Consider the following 24,106-nt stretch of genomic DNA (forward strand, 5'->3'; position numbering starts at 1 on the left):
AACTTGGTAAGGCTGAGTTTGCCTCAGATACATTAGACTATTTTAAAGTTCTGTTTAAGTTGTATTGACAAGTATTGCTCTTAACTTTTCTATATAGATATAGGAAGATGTAGTATGAGTGTCAATGAAACAAATCTCGACCCAAGGCACAATTTATAAAATTAAACCACTGTAGGCCTAAGTACGGTCGTCAATACGGAGCCTTGGCTGACACCGAACTGCAAGCTTTAAAGCAGATCTGCAAGACAAATATCATATACTCAATAATTTATATGTTAGCAGTGACAATGTGTTGCCTTTCTACTTCCTGATATTAAAACATTGCTTTGCATGTATTATCATTGCAGTGTGGACATGCAGTACCAGTGATATATTACATTGCTTTGTCATCACCATGTATTATCATTGCAGTATGGACGTGCAGTACCAGTGATTTTTATTATACCTGTGCTATAACTAACAAAATTATTGTTAATAAACGTTCTGTGTACTTTTTTTGAAGTGCATAATTTCAACATCATTATGTGTTTCAATGAACTTTTATGGTATATGCATTGTCTTAATAATTTTTATAACGATATTATGTGTTTGTAATCAACCCATCAGTGAGCAGCATCCTCAGTTTCCTCCAAGTATCATCCAAATCCTCTAGATTTTCCGGCCATTGTACAATAAATGCATAATTCCAAATGTACGAAAACTCTTCAGGAATATCAGTAATTGTTATATCTTTTGTAATGATAATAATACGCTCCAGATTCTTTGTAATTCTTTCATATTTTGCCCTGTCAAGTTCGAACATGCAATCATGTGACGATAGGAATTCGGGCGTGATCAGAAATATAATGGACCTGCTGTTTTGAATGCTCTCTGCCTCGTTGTCCGCTTGACTCGGTCCAACTAAAAAATCGCGATCTTTAATACACATCGTCAGTCCCCACTCGGTCTCAAGTTTAGGTATTAATACATTTTTAATCCAAATGACAATATCCCCTTCATATGATATATACACGTCATATTGGTAAATCCTCCAGACTTTGCGCTCAACAACACGGCGAATAACTCCATAGATAGAGAAGATGATTTTCCATCTCCTGTTATAGGCAAAAAGTAACAGTGAGATCGTTATGAATGTCGATAATAATGTTGATGCAAAAGTTAACCACATAGTATTCTTACAGTCAGCAAACAACTCATATAAAAAGTTGTACGCAATAAATGTATCAATTACTGTGCCGTTGGACAATTTACATTTATACGATCGGCTGTCTAGATCAACTTTTGTAGTCTGTATCCACCTTATAAAGTCTATATTGTCACAATTGCACTCAAATGCATTATCAGTGAGATGTAAAGTCATTCCATGGAGTTCTTGCATCTTATCTGCCCAGTCTCTGATAGCTGAACTTACACTTGTTAATCGATTCTTCCTTACGTCCAGCATTTGTACTTTAGTATGATCACTCAGTTGTATCGGAATAGACTGAAATGAATTTTTACTTAAATAAAGATATGTCAAGTTTGGCATTGGATTTAATAAGTCGTCTGGAAAAAACCAAATATCATTTTCAGATATATCCATTGACTCGATAGATCTTATACTGTTAAAGAATTGATTTCCGTATAGTCTAATTGCAGTATCTAGGTCGGCGTTTTTCCATACAATCGTTTTCAGAGTGTGATAGGGAGAACGTTTTAATTGATTCCATGCAAATGAATAATCTCCACCATTAGAAATAAATGTTTCCAGTCGAATTTGAAAATCAATCATAGGAGCATTTATGTTTGAATAAGATACATCCAGATATGTAAAGCTGTTATTTTTAGGAACTAATAAATAAAGTGCAGGGAAAGTATTTGCTATTGTGTAACTGACATCTAATTTTTCAAGTGACTTTGGTAATATCACACAACTGTGAAATGAACAATTTAAATCTGAATTTGAAGTATCTGAATTTTTCATCTCATAGTTGACAGCATTATATGAATAGTCGAACGATTTTAATCTAACAGTTTTACGGAAAAAATATTGTATCTCATTTAGATTCTTCTCGCTAAAAAGCAAAAACCTGTTCCCTTTAAAGGAAATATGTCGTAAACATTTCAGGTGATCGAGGGAAAACAAAGATCCAGGCTCATAATCAACTATTCCATTTTCTGATAAATCTAGATTTTCTACACAAATTGTTTTCAGGTTCTTCATTATGTCCACTGTAATTGTCAGAACATACGGGATATCAACCCTGTCAATACTAACGTCACTCACATGACCGAAGTTTATTGTCGTAATACTTTTATTACGGTATGGTTGTAACAGCTCCAATGCATGCTTCAAATGCATGAATGTTCCAGAAAAATCTATAACATGAAGATTTGGAAACTGCAGCAATGCGTTATCGTCTGTGACAACAAAGTGCAACCGACAATTTCTGATAGTCAGCTGTTCTACAGAGGATGAAAACCTCTGAAAGATTTCATTCGACAAGCGAACTAAATAACATGAATCGAAGTGTAATTCTTTAAGAGTGGTCATGTAACCGAATCCACTTCCAAAGTGTGGCAAAGGCATCATATCGATTCCTAAGAACGACAACTCCGTCAGAATACCGAATGCATGATCGGGATAATTATAATCAGCAACAAAGTCTATCGGTTGAGGCATATTTCTCCTGATATCCAATTTCGTTAAGTTTTTAATTGGATGAAATAGTTCTGCGGAATAAACGTTAGATAGATTAAGTATATTTTCAGACATGTCCAGTAATGTAAGTTTGTGTAGTCCTTGAAATGAGTTGTTAGATAAATAATCAAGTTGATTTTGTCTCAAGAAAAGTTCTTGCAAGTATTTATAATTAACAAAAGAATTGTTCCAAATCATTCGTAGCAGATTAAAACTCATATCTAAAACTTTAATATCTCCCGGTAAATTCTGAGGTATAAAAGTCAGTCCTTTGTTTTTACAATCTGCTATTTTTACTTCCTCATTTTCCTTCAATTCATATTTGATATCGCAGATTGATGCATGTACGAATTCATTACAGATGATGATAATAGATAATACTGAATACAGTATAATCCTCTCCATATTGTGACCTGAATATCTGAAATACACTTCGTGAAGTACTAGATGTTAAGTAATCCTCTCCATATTGTGACCTGAATATCTGAAATACACTTCGTGAAGTACTAGATGTTAAGTAATCCCCTCCATATTGTGACCTGAATATCTGAAATACACTTCTTAAAGACCTAGATGTTAAGTAATTCTCCGTAGTTTACATCGTATTCTATCATACACAGATAGGTTTTAAGTTACACATTTAAACACAGTCATGTAATGACAGTACTTTTGCACGCATCAATAAAACACATTATATAATTTGTAATTTCTTTTCTATGCCTTTTTGTGTTTCTTTCTTACATATTTGTTTAATATTAAGATGAATAAAATAATCACACAATGTTGACTGCTATACCTCTTTATTGACATTTGTACCTATACGTCTATTTTTTTGTTCACTCATCGTTGTCAATGTAATAGAATTGAATTTGACAGTAATACAAATAAAAGGTTAAGAAAGCTAGAAAACCAAGTTAAATCCACCATATTCTACGACAGAAAATGCCCGTACCAAGTCAGGAATATGACAGTTGTCATCCATCTGTTTGATGTGTTTGAGCTTCTAACTTATTTACCCCCTGTTTTGCAAAATTTGCCCTTAAAAGAAATATTCGATATACACAGATGATAAAAATAAAACAGTCGTGATCCGGAGTTGCAACACACAGCCACATCATTAAGGTATAACAATGCATCAATTCTTCTGTATGTTAAATAGATTTTGAATTGACTGAATTGTCTATTTGTAGAATAGGTACACATTTATGTTGCAGTCTCAGACTTCAGTCGGTGGTTTTAAGTCAAATATTGTTTTATATGTAGTGTATATGTTAGTGGCAATAAGTGAAATTAGGCATTAAGCTTAAATCCTAGGCAATAAGCAAATGCCTAGGCAGTAAGTCTATTGCCTATATGATGTTAGGCATTAGTCTTAAATCCTAGGATTTAAGCTTAATTCCTGGAAAATTTGTGCAGGCAATACGCGTAATGCCTAAAATATAAATGCGACATTTATTCATTTTAATTAAAAAATCTTTGTTACATAACAACCTTATGAAAACTAGGGCCTGTTTATCGAAACGGTCCTAAAATTGGTCATATAAGGTATTCTTAGGACAGTCATTATCATAAAGTTACGACCGACTTACGACATGTCTCAGCATGCACATCTAAGCTATTTTCGGATTATCTTAGATAGGATATCAATGATAACAGTTGTACCATTTGATTATTTTCTTTCACATACGAAAGGCAACTATCCAATAGTTTGCAACTTCAATGAAAACATAATATGTTCGTTTTGTCTGTATGACACGTGTCGTTGGTGTAAACAATATTTTATTATGCATTATACAAGTACATTTTATATTCACATTCACAAAATGGATTGAGAAACAAGCAACAAGAGTTTATATTAATCTGTTTCCGTGTTAAATTAAATACATTAAAGAAATAAAAAAGCATGCTCTGTTTTATTAGCGCGCGGTTCTACATTAGAATCAATGTTAGTCTGGCCATTCGATCCCAGTGCTAAAGGTCTTTCGGTCATTTATGAGTGAAATTGGCATGCATAAATACAAATTCAAAAATAAGAAAGCAATGAATGAGGTTGTTGAATTTGATATATGACTTTTTGTGTCCGTGCTTCTTGTTAAATATTTGTATGTTTTTATTGTGATTTAGATACTTGTGGTACTTGTACTTGTACATCCTGTCATTATTGTTCATGATGCTTTGTAACATATATGATGTGGCCCTGTATTTATACATCCCGTTAATTTGTTATTGTACTATGGTAAATGTGTGTATTCTTGTCTTTAATGTGTGCTAATACAATGTATGATTGGTATATTTGCCATTTTTGTTCCTATTTGTTACTATGGCTTTTCTACCTCAGGAATATAATACCTTAGCTGTATTTGACAAAACTATTATGACTTTTGGTCCTTTAATACTCTTCAACTTCGTACTTTATTTGGCCGTTTTATATTTTTGGGATTCGAGCGTCCCTGATGTGTCTTTTGTAGACGAAACGCGCGTCTAGCGTAAATACAAAACTTAATCCTGGTATCTATGATGAGTTAATTTACATATTTGTTTGTGTTTGAGTGAGTAAGATTTTTTCACAATGTTGACTGCTGTATTTTTTAAACCTTTGTTTTATCTATAATGTCTGTTTGTTTTGTTCACGCATTGTTGTCAATATAATGGAATTTGATGCGACTGTCATACAAGTGAGAGGTTAAGCAACTATAAAACAATGCTCAATTCAACATTTTTTCGATTTTACCGACGGAACCAGGGCTGTATAGCCAGGCAATGTCGTTAATACCTTCCATCTGTTGTATTGTGTACACCAGAAAATGCCTGTACCAAGTCAGGAATATGACAGTTGTTATCCATTTGTTTGGTGTGTTTGAGCTTTTGATTTTGCCATTTGATTAGGGATTTTCCGTAGTTCAATATTTTTGTGATTTTACATTTTACATTCTGCAAATATTGATAATGTCAGTGGAGTTACGTAATAAACTGGAAAAAGAAAGAAACAATGCAACTTATATGAAGAAATGCTTACAGGTTTATTGTGTGAATAATAAGTTTATAAACCTTTAGATTTAATAATGAACCTTTGTACCATGAGTTCATTTGAAAACATATTTGAGCCATTCAGTAGTTATTCGGGGTCTCTTGGTATCGTTATTTCTAGGATTCCAAAGGCTATTATCATGTTTTGTCTTATGTCAGAATATAATGAGCAAACTGTTAAAAAATGTGTATTGGAAAGAAGTGACAGTTTAAGATACACTATTCAATCTTAGTCATGCGTGATGAATTTGACCTTTTCGTCATCCAGCAAAAATGTATAAATGGACTAAATCATATGATTCTTAACTACAGATAGATATTTACAATTTCTTTCATTTAATGGTAAATAATTTCTTAATGTGATGGCGTCACCCTTATAACAAAAAAGGAAACATACTATAATTGTTTTCGGGCACGACTGTTAATTGCGATTTGAAAATATAGGAATTATGTGTATATAGACACGTCATTTGAACTATTAGTACTTGCATTGACCTATAGGATCATTAAATGCGATATATATTTCCCGAGCACTAGTAATCCATATCAAAAACAGTATTTAAAGAAGACATCCATTGTATCATATACACTTCCTGCTAGAAATATGGTTGGAATGTTGAAATACAGATAAATGCTAAATAAAGACATAGTTGTGAAATTATAAAAAAAAAGGAAATAATAAAATTAAAATAGAACGAGTGATTAATAACAATAGAAGAAACAACTACTAGTAAATAAAATGAAGAAAAAAATGAAGAAAAAACAAACGTGAAATGAAACTGCTAGTTCACATTGTTCATGCGTGGTTTCCTATATAAAGAAGAGGTGTAGTATGAATGCTATACCTGTACTTATAATCAGTTAATCTGTTTTGAAAAAAATAGGCATACGGTTTCAAATATATAAATTTCGCAATATGAAATTAATCTTGAATTTCCCCCAGTCGGTAAATCCAAGGTTAACGGTTATTCCATGTACATAACAAAATGAACTATACAGTGTGACCCAGCAACTAAATGAACAAAAAGTAAAATCACAAAAATACTGAACTCAGAGGAAAATCCAATCGAAAAGTCCATAACCACATGGCAAAATCAAATGACAAAACACATCAAAAACGAATGGACAAGACTTGTCATATTCCTGACTAAAGGAAGTTGAAAGTGAAATATTTCCTTTTTACTAACCGATATGTGTATCACATGTCGCTCGTATGAATAAAAAGAATTAAAGTTCTGATATCTTACCTTTGTGCTTGAGCTTTTGATTTTTCCATTTTATAAAAAAACAATTTCCGTTTCGAATTTCCCTTGGAGTTTTTTTTATTTCATCTTTTGACACAAAACTGTTTGCCTATATCGGCAAAAATTGCCAAAGAATCATAAAACGTATTTTTTATTCCCCCTAATAAAAACCTCTTTAAGACGCTAGTAATTGCAACAGTGCTATACTATTATATGACGAAACAACGGAACAATAGAAATACATTTGTACTGGCCTGAAAATAAGACAAAACCTCATCATACATAATAATAGATTGCAACACGTTTTCTAGTGTAGATATGTTAACTCATCGAAACCCCACTCACTTATCCAAGTCAACTGTAATCCTGAACCAGCTCAATGAGGTGGAACGCAACATTGACTCTTTAGGTAACTTTAAAACCGAACTATGAAATCTTAAATTGAATTCAAAAGCCCAAGTACCAAAACATTATGACTTTAGCAATCGTAAACTCAACATTATTTTGACACAACTTAGGTGCTCAGCTTCATTTTTGAATTATGATCTTAACAGTGTCAACATTATTTCAGATCCGTCTTGTAGTTAAGGTGCTAAGTGCGAAGATTCACGTCACTTCTTTTTTTATTGTCCTAATTATGCGAATATAAAAAACCAAATTATTCAATAATCTACATTGGTTACCAGATAACTCTCTACTAAACATCTTAACCTCCGGCGATATGTCTTTCACTAATGTTGAAAATGAAAAAAATTGTAAAGAATGTATTTGAATTTATTAAAGAGTCTAAGAGTTTTCCAATTGTGTAATATAGCACATTATCAAGTGCAAATACATGCATTAAAATAACATATTGTAAATTAAATGCGTCCGAAGCGCTTTGTTGAATTTATATTCATCCGGAACGCTCAAAGCCGGGTATTTTAAACCCAAGGATTTATCTGACGTTTTGATCTTTCATTTTGAGTAAAGGATATTACCAGGCCAGTAAGGGACTGTTTCAACGGTATCTTGTAATATTCTGTTTATTGTCCCTTTGAATCAACAAATGGCAGTCTTAGTATATACATTAGTTGCATATTTTGCGATGGATTTCATAAACTTAATATTAGGAACATTTCATCATTTTCAAGATTTGATAAAACCATGAATTTTACCAAAGCCTGCTCTGAACGATACCACATGTACATATAGCATAACACTATATCCAAGATAACTATTGCTGAAATCGGATTGCGCAATGTGTGAGTATGTTCAAAAGATGTTGAATCTTAAAATTCAGTTATGGACCATAAGTACTAATATATTTACAAATAAAAACTATAAACAGTGCACATGGTAATGTAATTATGTGATATAGAAATGTTACCAATTACCACAATTGATATGACGTTGATAATAATATATGCGATTCGTGTTACGTCATAAATGATGTCACTTCTTTTTCAAATCATGTACTGGGTTGCGTTCAATATCGTAGCGGCTACCTAGAGCTTAGTAGATTTTTGCCTAGCTGTTATCAATATATATGTTCAAGCTATAGGCTAGCTACACGTTAAATATTCATACATCTACGTAGCCCTATGTAGCCGCTACGATATTGAACGCAACCCTTGTCTGTTTTATTTAATCACTTTTATCATTCATTTTGAATATTATTTACAACTGTGTTTAAACGTAACAACATCTTGAATGTCGTAACACATTAACAATGTAGGGTGATGACAAATACAGGTATAGAATATCAGGAAGTTGAAAGGCAAATATTTGCATAGGTAAACTTTCAATATCAGATTTTGTAATTGAACCTTTCACTTTTCAATGTAAATCTTAAATTACTAAAAATATCATAAACCTGTTTGTAAAAAAATTAAAGACCTTGATAAAGAGACAAAGTTTAATCCGAAACTCCCATGACGTTGTTAGTTCCTCTCAATTTTTTGTTTTTTATTTCAAATATTTCCTTAGTATCTTTAGTCTCAAGTATCTATGCAATCATCAAAATTTCTTTCGGTTGAAAGCTTCTACTCATTTCCTTAGTATCTTTAGTCTCAAGTATCTATACAATCATCACAATTTCTTTCGGTTGAAAGCTTCTACTTATTTATAAATGATTTACAAATAAACAAAAAAACAAAAAGGAAATTGTTTTGTATAACTTTTATAAAGAAAAAGGGTTTCGATAAGAAAGTTTGGGTCTCACATTATACATTTTAACTGTTTGTCGAGTCTGCGACTTTTGTAAAAAAAAAATACTTTGTATCCCTTTTTACTTATAAATGGACTTTTTGTTATCTGTTAACATAACATTCATTCTATGGTTTAATTTCATAAAATTTTAACAACTTTATGAAACTATCCTGGATGTGTACCAGAAGCTAGTTTGTCAACATCACAAAGTATCCAGAAGTAAATTTTATAAAATAAAAATCCTGTTTATCACTTTTTGTCGAGCAGGTGACTTTTGTCGAAAAAAACGAGACATAGTGACCTTACATTTTTTTGTCGACAACGGCGGCCACAAATATCACTTTTTGAAATTTTAATTTTTTTTTCCAAATTACCCTGGATTTGCACCAACCTTGAACAAAACATTATTCATGATCATAAGATAGTATCTATAATTAATTATTGTAAAGAAAGATTCTGTTAATTTATTTTTTCCCCTTATAAATGAAGGTAGTTTTTCTGACAGATAACATAACATAAATGTTGGTAAATTTCTTTAACTATCTTGGATTTGCAAAACACTTTGACAGCAGCTTGTGTATGTTCTTACATTTTGTATTGTTGTCCTGTCATGATATATTGTCATTTTAGTGTTATTTTTAACATTGCAATAACAGCGAGAAGTCTGGCTAGCTACAAAACCGGGCTCAACCCACCTTTGTTTTCTTGAAATACCATGTACCAAGTCAGGAAAATGGCAATTGTTATCTTACAGTTCTTTTCTGTGTGTGTTGCATTGTCGTTTGGTGTTTTGGTCCACTTAAGTGTTTTTGTTGGTTTGTTGTTTTCCCCTGATATTTGATGTGTTTCCCTCAGTTTTAGTTTGTAATCAGGATTTGTTTTCTCTCTATCGATTTATGACTTTCGAACAGCGGTATACTACTGTTGGGTTTATGATTATAAGATAGTATCCACTTATAAAGACATAGTTTTCGAGATTTCTTGAAACGTTTTATTGATTAACATTTGTAAAAACAACTCTTAATCGTTGTCATATTGTATAGCGCTTAATTTGAATTTGCCACACTCATGTCTGATTTATTTTCTCTCTCTAATGTGACCTTCCTAATAGGATTTATCACTGTTTTTGTACTGACATGCGAAACACAACAGTTGCCACATGCACCCAAACCACATATCCTGAATACCTGAGAGTCATATATATACAAATATTATTATAATGATTTTTTTGGTCTTGATTTCTTGATACTTTATTAGCAAAAATATCAAGCGAGCCAACAAGGGATTCCAAACTGATGAAATGATTTAGTTAGACTCTTCTTCTACGTCTATTACATGTCATGATGGTTGTTTTTGGTGTTAGAATAGAGACGAGTGCATTTCATTGATAAATTGAGAATAGACAAGATTGTTTTACAGTTGTCATTTCTGGGACTGTTTATAGCTGACAATGCAGCACAGTCTTTGTTTATTGTTGAAGGCCGTACAGTGATCTGAAGTTGTTAATTTCTGTGTCATTTGGTCTCTTGTGAAAGTTGTCTCATTGGCAGTCATACCACAAATCCTTTTTTTTTCTCTATAAGACCGCATTTACGAGTATCAAACCCTGTTCACATCTTTAAAAAAGTAAGTAATATCAACGGGAAAATGTACAAATTGCCGATAAAAAGAACTGTTGAAACAAAAAATACTAAAGGAAAACTATTCGAGCTTTTATGAAAATAGGCATCACTTTCTCAAACAAAATACTGGACGTGTAATCATAACTGAACAACTACTTAAACTGCATCTATGTATGCAATGAAAATTAAGTTTTAAACTTGACAAGTGCATTCTTCAAGAACTCAGAATATGCAGTATTAAACTGATCATGAGCCGCACAACATGAGGAGAAGTACATGAATACCAGAATACAGGTGATTATCGCTGGTTCTGAGGTCTGATTCATGTTCCTCAGTTTAACGTTTTCTATGTTATGATCTGTGTATGGTTATTTTCAGTTTGTTTCCGATTTACGAGTTCAAATTATCTACGGTTTTTTTTTCGCCTTATTTGGAGAATAGGGGAACCATGTAAACGAGTTAAAATAAGGAAGTTCTATAACTTGAACTTTAAATTTAGGCAAATGAATAGCTGAACCTTAATGAATATTGATTTAACTACATCCATTTATTGAACTGTATTTGTTGGATATAAAGTGCGAGTTGTAACAACGATTTTAATATTTAACATGAACGGTTTAACTGTCTCTGATATTAAGAGAAAAATATGACGAGAATTATAGTTTATTCAGTAATGTGTATTTTTATTCAGTGTGCTAAATTACCAAGATTATTTCAATGCGATATACAATACGATTTTAATGAGAAAGTCACGATAGCTTATTGTAACAACAGTGGACTGATGACTATACCTCAAAATATACCGAGTCATATTAACGTATTAGATCTGAGTTCAAATTATTTAAGTGAAATTGACACAGATTCTTTTGGGAAATTTACAGATCTTCAAGTACTCAACTTGACAAATAATAAACTGAATTCTTTATCTAAAAAAACTTTTCAAGAATTAAGCAAACTTTCTGTGCTGAACATGTCTCACAATATGCTTGATTTATCTCAGGATTATTCAGCAGAGTTATTTCTTCCAATTCAAAATTTAACGGCATTGGATATAAGTTATAATATGAATCAATCAGATAATGGTACAGGTTATAATTATCCCGATCATGCAATTAGTGTTCTGAGAAAGTTGTCTTTCCTAGCAATTGACATGATGCCCTTGTCTCAATTCGGAAGTGGATTCAGTCGATTAAATAATCTGAAAGAATTACATTTTCAATCTTGTTATCTAAAACGTCTAGAGAATAAAACGTTCCAAAAATTTTCCTCCTCTGTAGAAGTTCTTACTCTCAGAAATTGTTTGTTACACTTTGTGACTACTGAGATTGGTGCTTTGCTTCCGTTCCCAAATCTTCGTGTTATAGATTTTTCTGGAACATTTATGCATTTGAAACCAGCACTGCAACTTTTGAACCCATACCGTTATGCAAATATGACGTCAATAAAGTTTGGTCGTGTAAGTTACCCAATAAGAGATAGCAGTAACCTCCCTTTCTCTTTAACAATTACATCCGATATAATCAAGCATCTGAAAACAATATGCGTAGAAAATCTAGATTTATCAGAGAATGGAATAGTTGATTACGAACCTGGATCGTTGTTTTCCTTTGATCATCCGGAATGTTTACGTCATCTTTCATTCAAAGGAAACAGGTTTGTTCTGTATAACTTGGAAAAGCGTGATGAGATTAATTTGTTTTTTAAAAAAGCTATACGATTGAAATATTTAGATTATTCATTTAACGCTGTTAACTATAATATGAAGAAATCAGTAACTCCAAACATGAGTTTATTAAGTGCTGATGCAAGTTACGTGTTTTTACCAACATCACTGGAAAAATTAGACATTAGTTATACAGTACTAAACACCGTACCTGCAGTATGGTTGATAGTTCCGGAAAATAACAACCTTACATTTCTAGATATATCTTATTCCAATACAACTTTGTTCATGTCTATTCCTTATATTCAACTTAAGACTTTTATTTCTGCCGGGACGAGGTACGATTTTGCTTGGCATGAATTAAAAAAACTTCAAAATAGCAGTTTGAAAAATATTGTTCTGAAAAACGCGCACATAAATAATGGGATAAGAAAGTACGGTGATCGGTTTTTCAAATATCTAGCATCTGTGGTGTCATTAGATATATCCCAAAATGACATTTGGTATTTTACAGATGAGCTGTTAAAGCCAATGACGAATTTGACCTATCTGTACTTAAGCCAAAACCTACTTCCGTCTGTTCCGATCCAATTAACTGGTCACTCTTATATAAACACACTTGATGTTAGAAACAATCTACTCACACGTGTAAGTTCTACTCTTACACACTGGGCAGATCGGATGCAAGAACTTCATGGAATGACATTAAATCTCGATGGTAATGCATTTGAATGCAACTGTGATACTATTGACTTCATAAGGTGGATTCAAACAACCAAGGTTAATCTTGACAGCCGATCATATATATGTAAGTTATCAAATGGAACAGTTATTGATACACTTATTGCTTACAATTCTTTAAACGACTTGTTTGCGGACTGTGAGAGTACAATGTGGTTAACTTTGGCGTCATCACTATTATCTACATTTGTCACGATATCACTGCTGCTTGTGGTGTACAGTAAGAGATGGAAGATTTTATTCTCGGTCTATGGAATAATTCACCGTACAGTGGAACGTAAAGTCCGGAAGAGTTATCAATATGATGTTTATGTGTCATATGAAGGAGAGGTTGTTGTTTGGATTAAAGATGTGTTAATACCAAAACTTGAGGATGAGTGGGGACTGGCAATGTGCATAAAAGATCGAGATTTTTTAAGTGGCACGAGCCTAGCAGATATCGAGGCAGCGAGTATAAAAAACAGCCGATGTATTATATTTGTCATCACGCCTGAATTTAATTCCTCCCATGATTGCTTGTTTGAACTCGACAGAGCAAAATATGAGAAGATAACAAAAAATCTTGAGCGTATTATAGTCATCACAAAAGATATAACAATAACTGATATTCCAGTAGAGTTCTCCTTCATTTGGAATTATGCTTATCTTGTTCAATGGCCTAATGATCCTGAACATTTGGATGATACATGGCGGAAGTTATCAATTTTTCTCACAGATGGCTCTGTTTCTTACCAGTAAACCTCTTTATAAAAAATCAAATTCAATATCCATGAAATAAATTTAATTTGCAGTACAATGGCTGCATGATACTAGATTTCTATTATAGATAAAGGCAACAGTAGTATACCCCTGTTTCAAAGTTATTAATCGATTGAGAGAAAACAAATCTGGGTTACACACTAACCTTTGTTTTTTGTTGAGTTTCATGTGGCTCAGTCTTTAATTTTCCTCCTCTCTTTTGTTGTGCCATAAACAATCCTTGATTTGAAAATAAACACTTGTATTTTTGCTTTGTAATTTTTGTATAATATATTTAATTTATCTTAGACTAATACACTAGGACAACTTTCATGGTTTGGAATATTTAATTTTGATTAAGATTTTAATATTTCGCAAATAGATGAAGCACCTAATGACGATGAATCAAGAACAGTGGTACATGATTCCGACCTTCACTTAACACTATCATCGTCAAATAATTAATGTTTATATGTCCAACCCTAATAACATATATTCGTGCCCATCATGCGAACACATATGACGTAGGGTTTTTACATTCACTCATATGGCCAATCGTCGCACATCCACACATCGGGTCCGCTTTCAACCTATAAGTCGTACAAAGTAGTTATTGTATTGACAACACATTTCGTGTTCACCATATGTTTATGGCTTCGAACATAAACGAAGATATATTGATTTTGAAAGAAAACCACCCGATGCTTTACAATTAGTAACATTGAATGTTACAAAATGCTGATACAAAACAAAGTAATATTGAGTATCCATTACATTATCAGAAAAATAATTAATACGCTATCCGGGCTCTCGACAACATATATGTAAATACAAATTGGAGTTATTGCGCTTTCTTCATTTTGTAATTTATAGTTGCTTACAATATCCAACAAACTATTCAATATAGTTTTTTTTTATTATAAAAGATGACAGTAGCTTTTTTTTGGAGGAACAGACTACATAAAATGAGATTTTAGAACACACGCTGCTAGAGACAAATTGTTTTATTACAAATAATATAGATATCTGTATTTTTTATTTTCTTTCACTAGTGTTTAGTTATTCCTCTCGCCAATTTAATTTTCCAGCTTTGAAAATATACCTAAGCTGTCTCGTGTAATTATAAATAAATACTATATTAGTTCTGTAGTTGTTATAGCTTACACATAACTAATTGTTCAAATAGACAAATGGATCAGACATTTTCGAAAAAAATCTTTGTCAAATTTTACAAATATGTAAACAGTTAAACTACGTATATCACTATCATAAAATGTTGATAATTTTCCTTTATATTTTTTTAACGACCAAATTAATAAATAATAAATCTATTGTAATTGTTTATCTAGTAATTGCATGTGTTTTAGTTAGGGGATCGGTTGATTGTTGCTTGCTTCACATCCGTTGATTCAAAGTCTAAATAATATTTTTTACATTATATACAGATTATTAGGAACAGTCTTCATAACCATGTACTCTGTGTGAATGTAAGATTTATCTGAATGAAAAGTAAAGAGATTAAGATCACAATAAACAGTATTATAACAAATATATTAAACTCCCATACCCAACTATATCAGTCCTATTCAGGACCGATAACTCTGTCGATAGATATTATAGGGTATACAATATTGTTGAAATCAGAGCAATCGTATTATACGTATAATCATCGAAATATCACCAAAGAAAAGAACAGAAACACCAGAGATTCTGCATGAAAAGATTAATATAACTTCTAGGAAAGTCTTACTATACAAATCCTTGATTTGATACAACATTTCCATATACAACATCCGAATTTCACATCATCCGCCATTTTGAAAAATCCCGAAAAATTCCATTTTTTAAATCAATGTTTGACAGACTTTGACTTGAAATTAAACTGTTTTAAGTAGTATTCTTCGCCAGATATATGTTTTAATATACTTAAACGATTTGCAAAGTTTTTTTTTTTTATGTACGGAATTTCTTTTGTTGTACAAATTCATGGGTATCAATAATTTAGCATGGAGGCAACGGAGAAAAGTGACAGACTTTAATAAAAAATTAAACTGTCAGGACCAACATTGTTTGATAGAAATATGTTTGAATATCAAGGATTGATTTGCAAAAGTTCGAAAACAGGTCAGGTTTATGAGAAAATTAAACTTTATTGAAGCATCTATGCATTTTATATGGGGAAATGTAACACAAAATGGCGGCTAGAATACGTCACAAAAGTCACGTGATGTCTAACTTAGTTGGATATGGATGAAAATTCCAAACGGAAAGTTCCTAAGCAAATAGCAAAATCAAAATATAAAACACATCAAACGAAAGGATAACAATTGCCATATGGTACAGCCAGTTTCGTTTGTTGAAAATGGTGAATTTTGGACCTACATTTTTAATTTTATACTTATCTAAACTTCTTACTTGTATGACAGACGCATAAAATTCCATTTATTGACAACGATGTGTAAACAAAAAATCATCATGAAGGATAGCATATTTACATATCTAAAATTTTAAATTATATTAATATAAAGAATTAAAACATTAATTTAGGTCGTACTTGAAAAAAAATTGAACAATGAGCAAGGTAGTCTTGAATTTAGCTTTAAAACTGCAGAAATACATTCTTTTGACATTTTTCGAATTGTGTTTACATTGCAATATCAAACTACAATGTACTATTTTATGCATACATGTAGTACATTCAAAAATATATTGAAAAGGTATATGAAATGTGTTTGTAAGTAATACACTGTCTAGTTGTGAGAATAGTGGTTAAAAAGGAGAAAAGATGACGGGAGACACATATTCTTGCATATAAGATAATAGTTTTTAGTAAGTTTATTTTCTACTGCCCTGAAAATAAAAAAAGGAAATTACTGAAATAGTGAAAACTATAGGTTATTGATGTAGAAAAATAGAGACATTTGGAGTGGATTCTTAGAGTGATGATCATGTTTTCTTTTTAAAATCAAACAAAGGTTTGTATGCATACTTTTTCGCAAATACTGGAAAAATAAAGTACCCATATAAATGGCATAAAAACGCAGGACACTACAATGCTTTCATTGTCGACTTTTGAATAATAACTTCCGTGTTACCTTACAAAACAACCAGCATTGTGATACCGGAGGATTTGGTCATTTAAATAGTTAACACATATCTTTGTGTTATTCAATCTTTAACAGTCCTATGACCATACTTATTTAATCTTAGTGCATTGACTTAAATTTTTCGAGTTCAAATTAAATACTGCAGTGCTACAAACTTGAATTATTCATTGGATGATTTGATTCAAGGATACATCATTTTTTAGAAAATAATATATTGCAGATAACAACATATACATATATGAAGGAAGAGTGTGTTTAAATTCAGTGTTTAAAACAGGAAGATATCGTAATGATGTACTTTCAAGGGTGAACAACAGCATAGTAGTCGGCATTTTTTATATTAACATGGATTTTTGTATTTGTCATATTTTTTATAATATTGAATTTAAATATGGAACACAAAGGATTTTGTAGCCTGACTCTTTTTGTACATTTTTTTTGATATCGGTCGGATTTTAAAGTCTCTTTTATTTATTGACCTCCCAACTGTATTGATCCACTTCCCATTGCTAATTTTTATTTAGTCAAAATGCAGGCCTTTTGAATTTTGTAATATAAATCAAATATTAATTTTGAAGACAAATTAAGGTAAGCAGTTTTTTGTCGTTGAATTAGATACCTTAATTAAAAATAACCAGATGAGGAATATTTTCCATTGAGACAATGACCAACTAGAGATTGACACGGTTGAAATCTCAGCAAAAGGTCATCGTAGAGAATAAAAAACTAAACTCATACCCTACATATTTACTGTTATAGGTTTCACAATGACAAAAATGTAAAAACATTCTTACTAGAAATTCACAAGCGTTGTTCCTTACGTCGTAACTACAATCCCCTTCCCTTTCATGAATGTGACCTACCGAATTAGACTGTTTACCGGATTTGTAATCACATAAGCAACACGACGGGTGCCACATGTGAAGCAGGATCTGCTTACCCTTCCGGAGCACCTGAGATCACCCCTAGTTTTTGGTGGGGTTCGTGTTGTTTATTCTTTAGTTTTCTATGTTGTGTCATGTGTACTATTGTTTTTCTGTTTGTCTTTTTCATGTTTAGCCATGGCGTTGTCAGTTTGTTTTAGATTTATGAGTTTGACTGTCCCTTTGGTATCTTTCGTCCCTCTTTTACAAAAACTGCAGGAACAGAAAATGATACAAAAAAATCTTAATCACATTTTTGGAAACTAAAAAACAAAAAGGTAATTCGCTTATTTACATATTTCGCGATCCATTTTGCAGCTCTATCGTTTCTTGCACTTTCACGCACTATAACATCACCTTTAAGATCAATATAGTTTTCTGGCAATCTGTACTAATTAACTTATAGTAGTTCTCTATTATAAGATATATAACCTTCATTATCATTTTTTATTTCTAATCACATAATTTTTATAGAACTCTAACTTATTGTTAATTTTTAGATTAATGTTAACAAATTATAAGATCACGGAGTAATCAGCTGTTTAAGATCTTTATCACGATGTTTGTTCCACCACATAGATTTCTGATTGATATTGTATCGTTGAGTTATTGTAACACCTGTTTTACCGTCTTGATTGTTTATAATGGTTCATATTTTGAATTTTGTCAGAATCAATGTATATCGATATTATCATTATTTAAGAATTGAATGCTCTTTTTTGTAAATTTATTGGGGTGTAAAAGCGTTGACCGAAGTACATTTTGTATGAAGCGCGGAAGCGCTTCATACTAAAAATATGCGCACGATCAACGATTTTACAACCCTATAAAGTTAAAAAAAAAAAGCATTCAATACTTATAATTACATTTTTACCTATAGGATCATAAAAACAAGCCTTTTATCAAGTTTTTATTTCATTTATCTGTGCATTTTATTGTGGGATCTCGTGTCATGAATAAAAAGTTGCATTGTGTAATGCAATTGATTAACGAATATCACGAGATTGCTAGTCAGCCAATCAGAATAACGTATTATAATGAAACATACATCTAATGTAATTATTATACCATAACATGATTTTTTTATTATCTCATGTTCATATATATAATACTACTTAATTTTCTAAAAATACCCATCACCAGTTCCCTAATACATGTGACATAATGTTCTATTCATGTAGTCGACGTTTAAAATGTATAAAATAAATCATGTGTTATGATTGCCAATGGGACAGTTCTACACAAGCAAGCAAATGACACAGACGTTTACAGCTTTAGGTCCCCGTACGGCCTTAAATAATGAGAAAACCTCATATCGCATAGTCAGCTATAAAAGACCCCGTTATCACAAATGTAAAACCATCCAAATTTATCTTTATTATGCACTGAAGGTAAGCTATTTGGATTTTTTTTTACATAAATCTAGCACGTTCGAAACACGTTTCAGATTGAATTTGATTAAAAACCATAATGGTCAAAGACATAATTTTGATTCGTTTTTGTTGGCTTTTGACTTCCTTTCGGTACCAGCGAGTACTCTAAGATCGATATTTTGTGCATTTTGTTTTCTTCTTTTAAATAGATCTAATGAGCCAATCAAATGATAATGACTATCCGATGATGTAACACCAATTAATGTCCAAAGAGAGAGGATAGTTGGGCGCAACCAATATTTTTGTCCCCGCCGCTTTGTGTATTTATCTGTCATTGTTCAGATGATCATGATTCAACATCGTTTGTTTCTTTATTTCATTTTTTTGTTGCTTTGTTTACATTAGAACAGGCCGTTCATTTTGCTCATTTAAATTGTTTAAAATTGCTAAATATGAACATGTTTTAACAACATAAATATGTAGTACCCGTCCACAATAAGCTGTCAGATATACTATACAAATTCGTGTTCTAAGTAGTTCACTGAATGAATTACACTAATACATAATCAAAACTAATATCGATTTATTTTCAACTAGAGAAATTAATATTAGCTAATAGACCGACTATTTTTATTTGCATCATTGAAAATTAAAACTCTTTGTAAAAAAATGAAAACAACACGTTTAATAATTTCAAAGCGTCCGAAGCGCTTTTCTGGATTTACCTTCTTCAGAAATGCTCAAAGCCAAACATTTGAAATCCGAAAATGTATAAGTACCAAAACTGATGAAGAGCTATAGAACAAACATATCTAAAATTGATAGCCAAATTCATCTAAAGTTAACTTTGCCTGAGGGAGTTGAAACATAAGTTTCTTAATAATTTAAAGATTAATAAACGGACAATTTTAGAAAAGTCTATGAAATCAGCTCCACCAACAGAGGTATCGACCCAGAAATGTAAAAAAAACTGAAAACGTAAACGTATTGTAACATGTTTGTATCGTAGGAGGGTTTTAAAACTTCAAAGATCGGACAGTTGGAATACAAAGTAGACGTTTTACAGCAAACCGATTATTTCGTACATGTTATAAATGCACATATAAAACTCAAACAGGTTTTGGCAGAATATAATTCTAGAAATAATTCAGAGAAAGACATTACAGGCCTTAAACAATTACAAAAAACAAACCAATCTTGGTTTTTCAAAACCAAACCACCAATATCGAAATAAAAAAACAACAACAAACCAAATATACGTTACATTCAGTTCTATCATCAACATATGCTAGATCACAAGATTTTTTAGCATTGTCAAATAAACTCAAAATAAGTGACTATCGAACTGAAAGATGAACTACACAATACTAATGATAGCCTCAATCGTACTGCATCTAATTTAAATAGAAGATTCGAAAACCGAATGCAAACAATGCAAGGAACTCTATTCTTCCTTATTAACGTACATACAATTTTGAATTTCTGTAATCAAACAACTGGCACACATATCTAATATTTTTTTATTAATAATTAGCCAAAATTGCAGTTATTCATTTATATATATATAATTAGTTTCATTACGATGACTGTTGTGTGTGCCATTAAATATGTTGATTTACTTCGAAGCGAGTTCATATCGTTTTGAGTGGACGTGGCATCTTTAGTTAAAAAAGGATGTCTTCAAGTACGGAAAAACCTGCAAGTTGTAAATAAAATTATCCACATTACGTTATCACTCGATATAACATAACAATTAAAAAGATATACAAACGTTAATTACTTAGACTCGTTTAGTTTCCTGTATATAGCAGATGCACAGAACGGGTCGTATTGTCGAACTAGTTTTGATAACTCAATAGTTTGGGATAAGCCACAACAAAATCACAGAAATAAGATTTAATGTTGCATGTACATTAAACGCTTTGGTAAAACACATCATTGTAAATTGATAAAAAAGAGATCAAAGACAACAAACTGACATTTAAGTCACAAGCCGAAAATAAATTGACAATGTTATGGTTTCCCAACTTATTCGATATTCAAGAGCCTGCAGCTCCCACTCAGACTTTGTAAAACGTCCTGAGTGTATGAGCAGAAAGTTGATGAACGAGGGGTATGTCAAGGAACGTCTCGTTCTTTTTCTAAAAAAACAGTCCATCGGAAGGTCCCAAGATCTTGTTGATAAATATTCCGTATCAACTTCTAACAAATAATACATGATAGTCTTGATGTATAGATTATGCGTACTGACGTTGTTTATCATCTTAACAATGTGTTATATTTTTTTCGTTGTCTTTGTTCTATTATTAATATTATTTTTACTGTTTAATTGTTTTCTGTGATATCCATTTAACGTGGCTCATTACTTATACATCCCGTCAATGTGTTTGTATTATCTTTTATTTTTGCTGGTGTGTTTTGTATATGCGACTTTTTGTGTTTCGTTGGTTCTTATAACGTGACTCTGTATTTAAAAGATCCTGTCACTATGTTATTGATCTATAATTTGTCATGTAATATTTCTATTATAAATTATGTGGAACCACAAATGTTAAAATTATTTAATCTACATCTACATCTACATCATACGACGATCCATCAGTACATTGATGACTATACGTCGACGCACAGACACTTAATAAAATATAATAACTAATGAGTGCAATAATTCAAAAATAATTTAGTGCAAAAACAAAACAAAAATTAACACATTTACATATTTACAAACAGGTTGTATATCTAAATATACTGACTCTGGATCAGTATTTTAAACTGATCCAGGGAGTTAACACTGATGACGTTTTGTGGAAGTGAATTCCACAGTACAACTGTGAATGGAAAAAGCTGTACTTGAAGTAATCTGTTCTTGTGCTAAATGTTTGGTATTGTAACGAATTAGTGAATCTGGTGTTTTTGACTGGCTGTGGTAAAAGGTAAAGGTTTGGGTCTACTGCAATGAGATGGTGTGAGATTTTGTACAGCATACCGGGTAGTTACTCGATTGATGCTTCTGCGAGTTTTAAGTGACTTCCATTGAAGATGGTCAATCATGGAAGTGACACTACTGGTGTTGTGGTACCTGTTGGTGACGTGCTGCCCTTCTTTGTACTTTTTCAATGTTGTTTTTTTTGTTTTTGGGTGTGAGGTGACGAAACTAAAGAGCAGTATTCTAAATTCGAACGTACCATGGATTTGTATGCTCAACTTTTTGTTTCTTCCTGGTTTATTTTTAAGAAAGCCTAAGATCGTATTTGCTTTTGCAGTAATGTTGTTGATATGTGTGTCCCAAGACATGTTGTGAGAAAGGGTGATACCGAGATATTTTGCAGTGCTGACGGATTAAAAAATGTGACCTTTTAACACGTAGTCATGTTTGAATGGTGACTGTGATCTTACATACCCCAAGTTTGTTCCCATTTGGCTAGGCTGTTTAGGTCATTTTGTAGTATGGTACAATCTTGGTGATTTGTTATGTTTCTGTATAAGATACAATCATCTGCAAACAAGCGTGTTTTTTTATGTTACTGTTGCAGGTAGGTCATTAATGAAGATGAGAAAAAAAAAAGTGGACCCCAGACTGAGCCTTGGTAGTAGTGGAATAAACCATTTGTGGATTCTTATACATTCTATAGAACTTTTGAACTATTTTAAATCTCGGTCTATTTCTGAAATTAATTCTTACATACTTTTGATTTTTCAACCCTGTATGCTAACATTGCTCATATGAAATTTTAAAATTGTTTGTTGTAACATTGAACGACAAAAATATGTGACGTATAAATTTGTTGACGTCAGACACGCGAAATTGTTTCTTTTAAAATTGTAACACGATGATGACTGCTGTACCCATATTTTGACAATTTTAGTTATTATGTCACACGCATCATTGTAAATATAACGGAACTTGATGAGACTTTCATACAAAGTGAGAGGTTTAGCACTATACAACCAGGTTTAATCCACCATTTTCTACATTTGAAAACTCCTGTACCAAGTCAAGAATATGACAGTTGTTGTCCATTCGTTTGTTATGTGTTTTGTCATTTGATTTTGCCATGTGATAAGGGACTTTCGGATTTGATATTCCTCTGAGTTCAATATTTTAGTGATTTTACTTTCTACCTAATATATGTCTTTGTATCAACGGTTTCTGGATATTTTAACATCTATATGAATACAGAATGGATTGCTGATGCCCATACTGATCGTATCAACATACCACTAGTGTTGTTATAGTGACAAATTTACATAAAGGAGATATAGTTTAAAAAAAAACATACCGGAAATAGCTGTTCAGAATAACGGATCTCATTTGTCAATCGTACAGATAAAATAAACATCATGTTAGACAAAAAAGAAAAACAATTTATATATGTCACATGCAATAGAATAGATCCATAGAAAAATATAAGCCTTTGTAATTACAAATTGCAATGAATAAACTGAAGCGTTAAACGATATTTTATCTATACAATTATAACTAACACAGATCAGCCATAACATACATAAAAAAAAATCAATTCAATTTTCAATTCAAATTGAGAATGGAAATGGGGAATATGTCAATCAGACAATAATCCGACTAAAGAGCAGATAACAACCAAACAGTCAAGCAAACATTCTGTGTAAAAAGGAAAATGACATTTTACAAATTATAACCATCCGCAGCACCTTTCTAAGTTTACTTATTCAGAAACATTCATTGCAAAATATTTGAAACAAACGGATAAATGAGAGAATAACACTTTACGAACTTTGTGATAATAAGGGGCATACATATACATATTTGTTTTTTAAA

General features: G+C 31.7%; 2 protein-coding genes across 2 annotated transcripts; one reads left to right on the forward strand and one right to left on the reverse strand.

Moving 5' to 3' along the window:
• Nucleotides 1–580: 580 nt before the first annotated feature.
• On the reverse strand, nucleotides 581–3,085 carry LOC139482585 (toll-like receptor 2). The gene has a single exon (XM_071266499.1). It carries the CDS (start codon nucleotides 3,083–3,085, stop codon nucleotides 581–583), a length of 2,505 nt encoding a protein of 834 aa, XP_071122600.1.
• Nucleotides 3,086–11,430: 8,345 nt separating this feature from the next.
• Nucleotides 11,431–13,905, forward strand: LOC139482586 (toll-like receptor 4). The gene has a single exon (XM_071266500.1). The coding sequence runs from the start codon at nucleotides 11,437–11,439 to the stop codon at nucleotides 13,903–13,905; it is 2,469 nt and encodes an 822-aa protein (XP_071122601.1). The 5' UTR covers nucleotides 11,431–11,436.
• Nucleotides 13,906–24,106: the final 10,201 nt, after the last annotated feature.

Source organism: Mytilus edulis, chromosome 7, assembly GCF_963676685.1.
Source record: "Mytilus edulis chromosome 7, xbMytEdul2.2, whole genome shotgun sequence".
NCBI classification, from domain to species: Eukaryota; Metazoa; Mollusca; class Bivalvia; order Mytilida; family Mytilidae; genus Mytilus; species Mytilus edulis.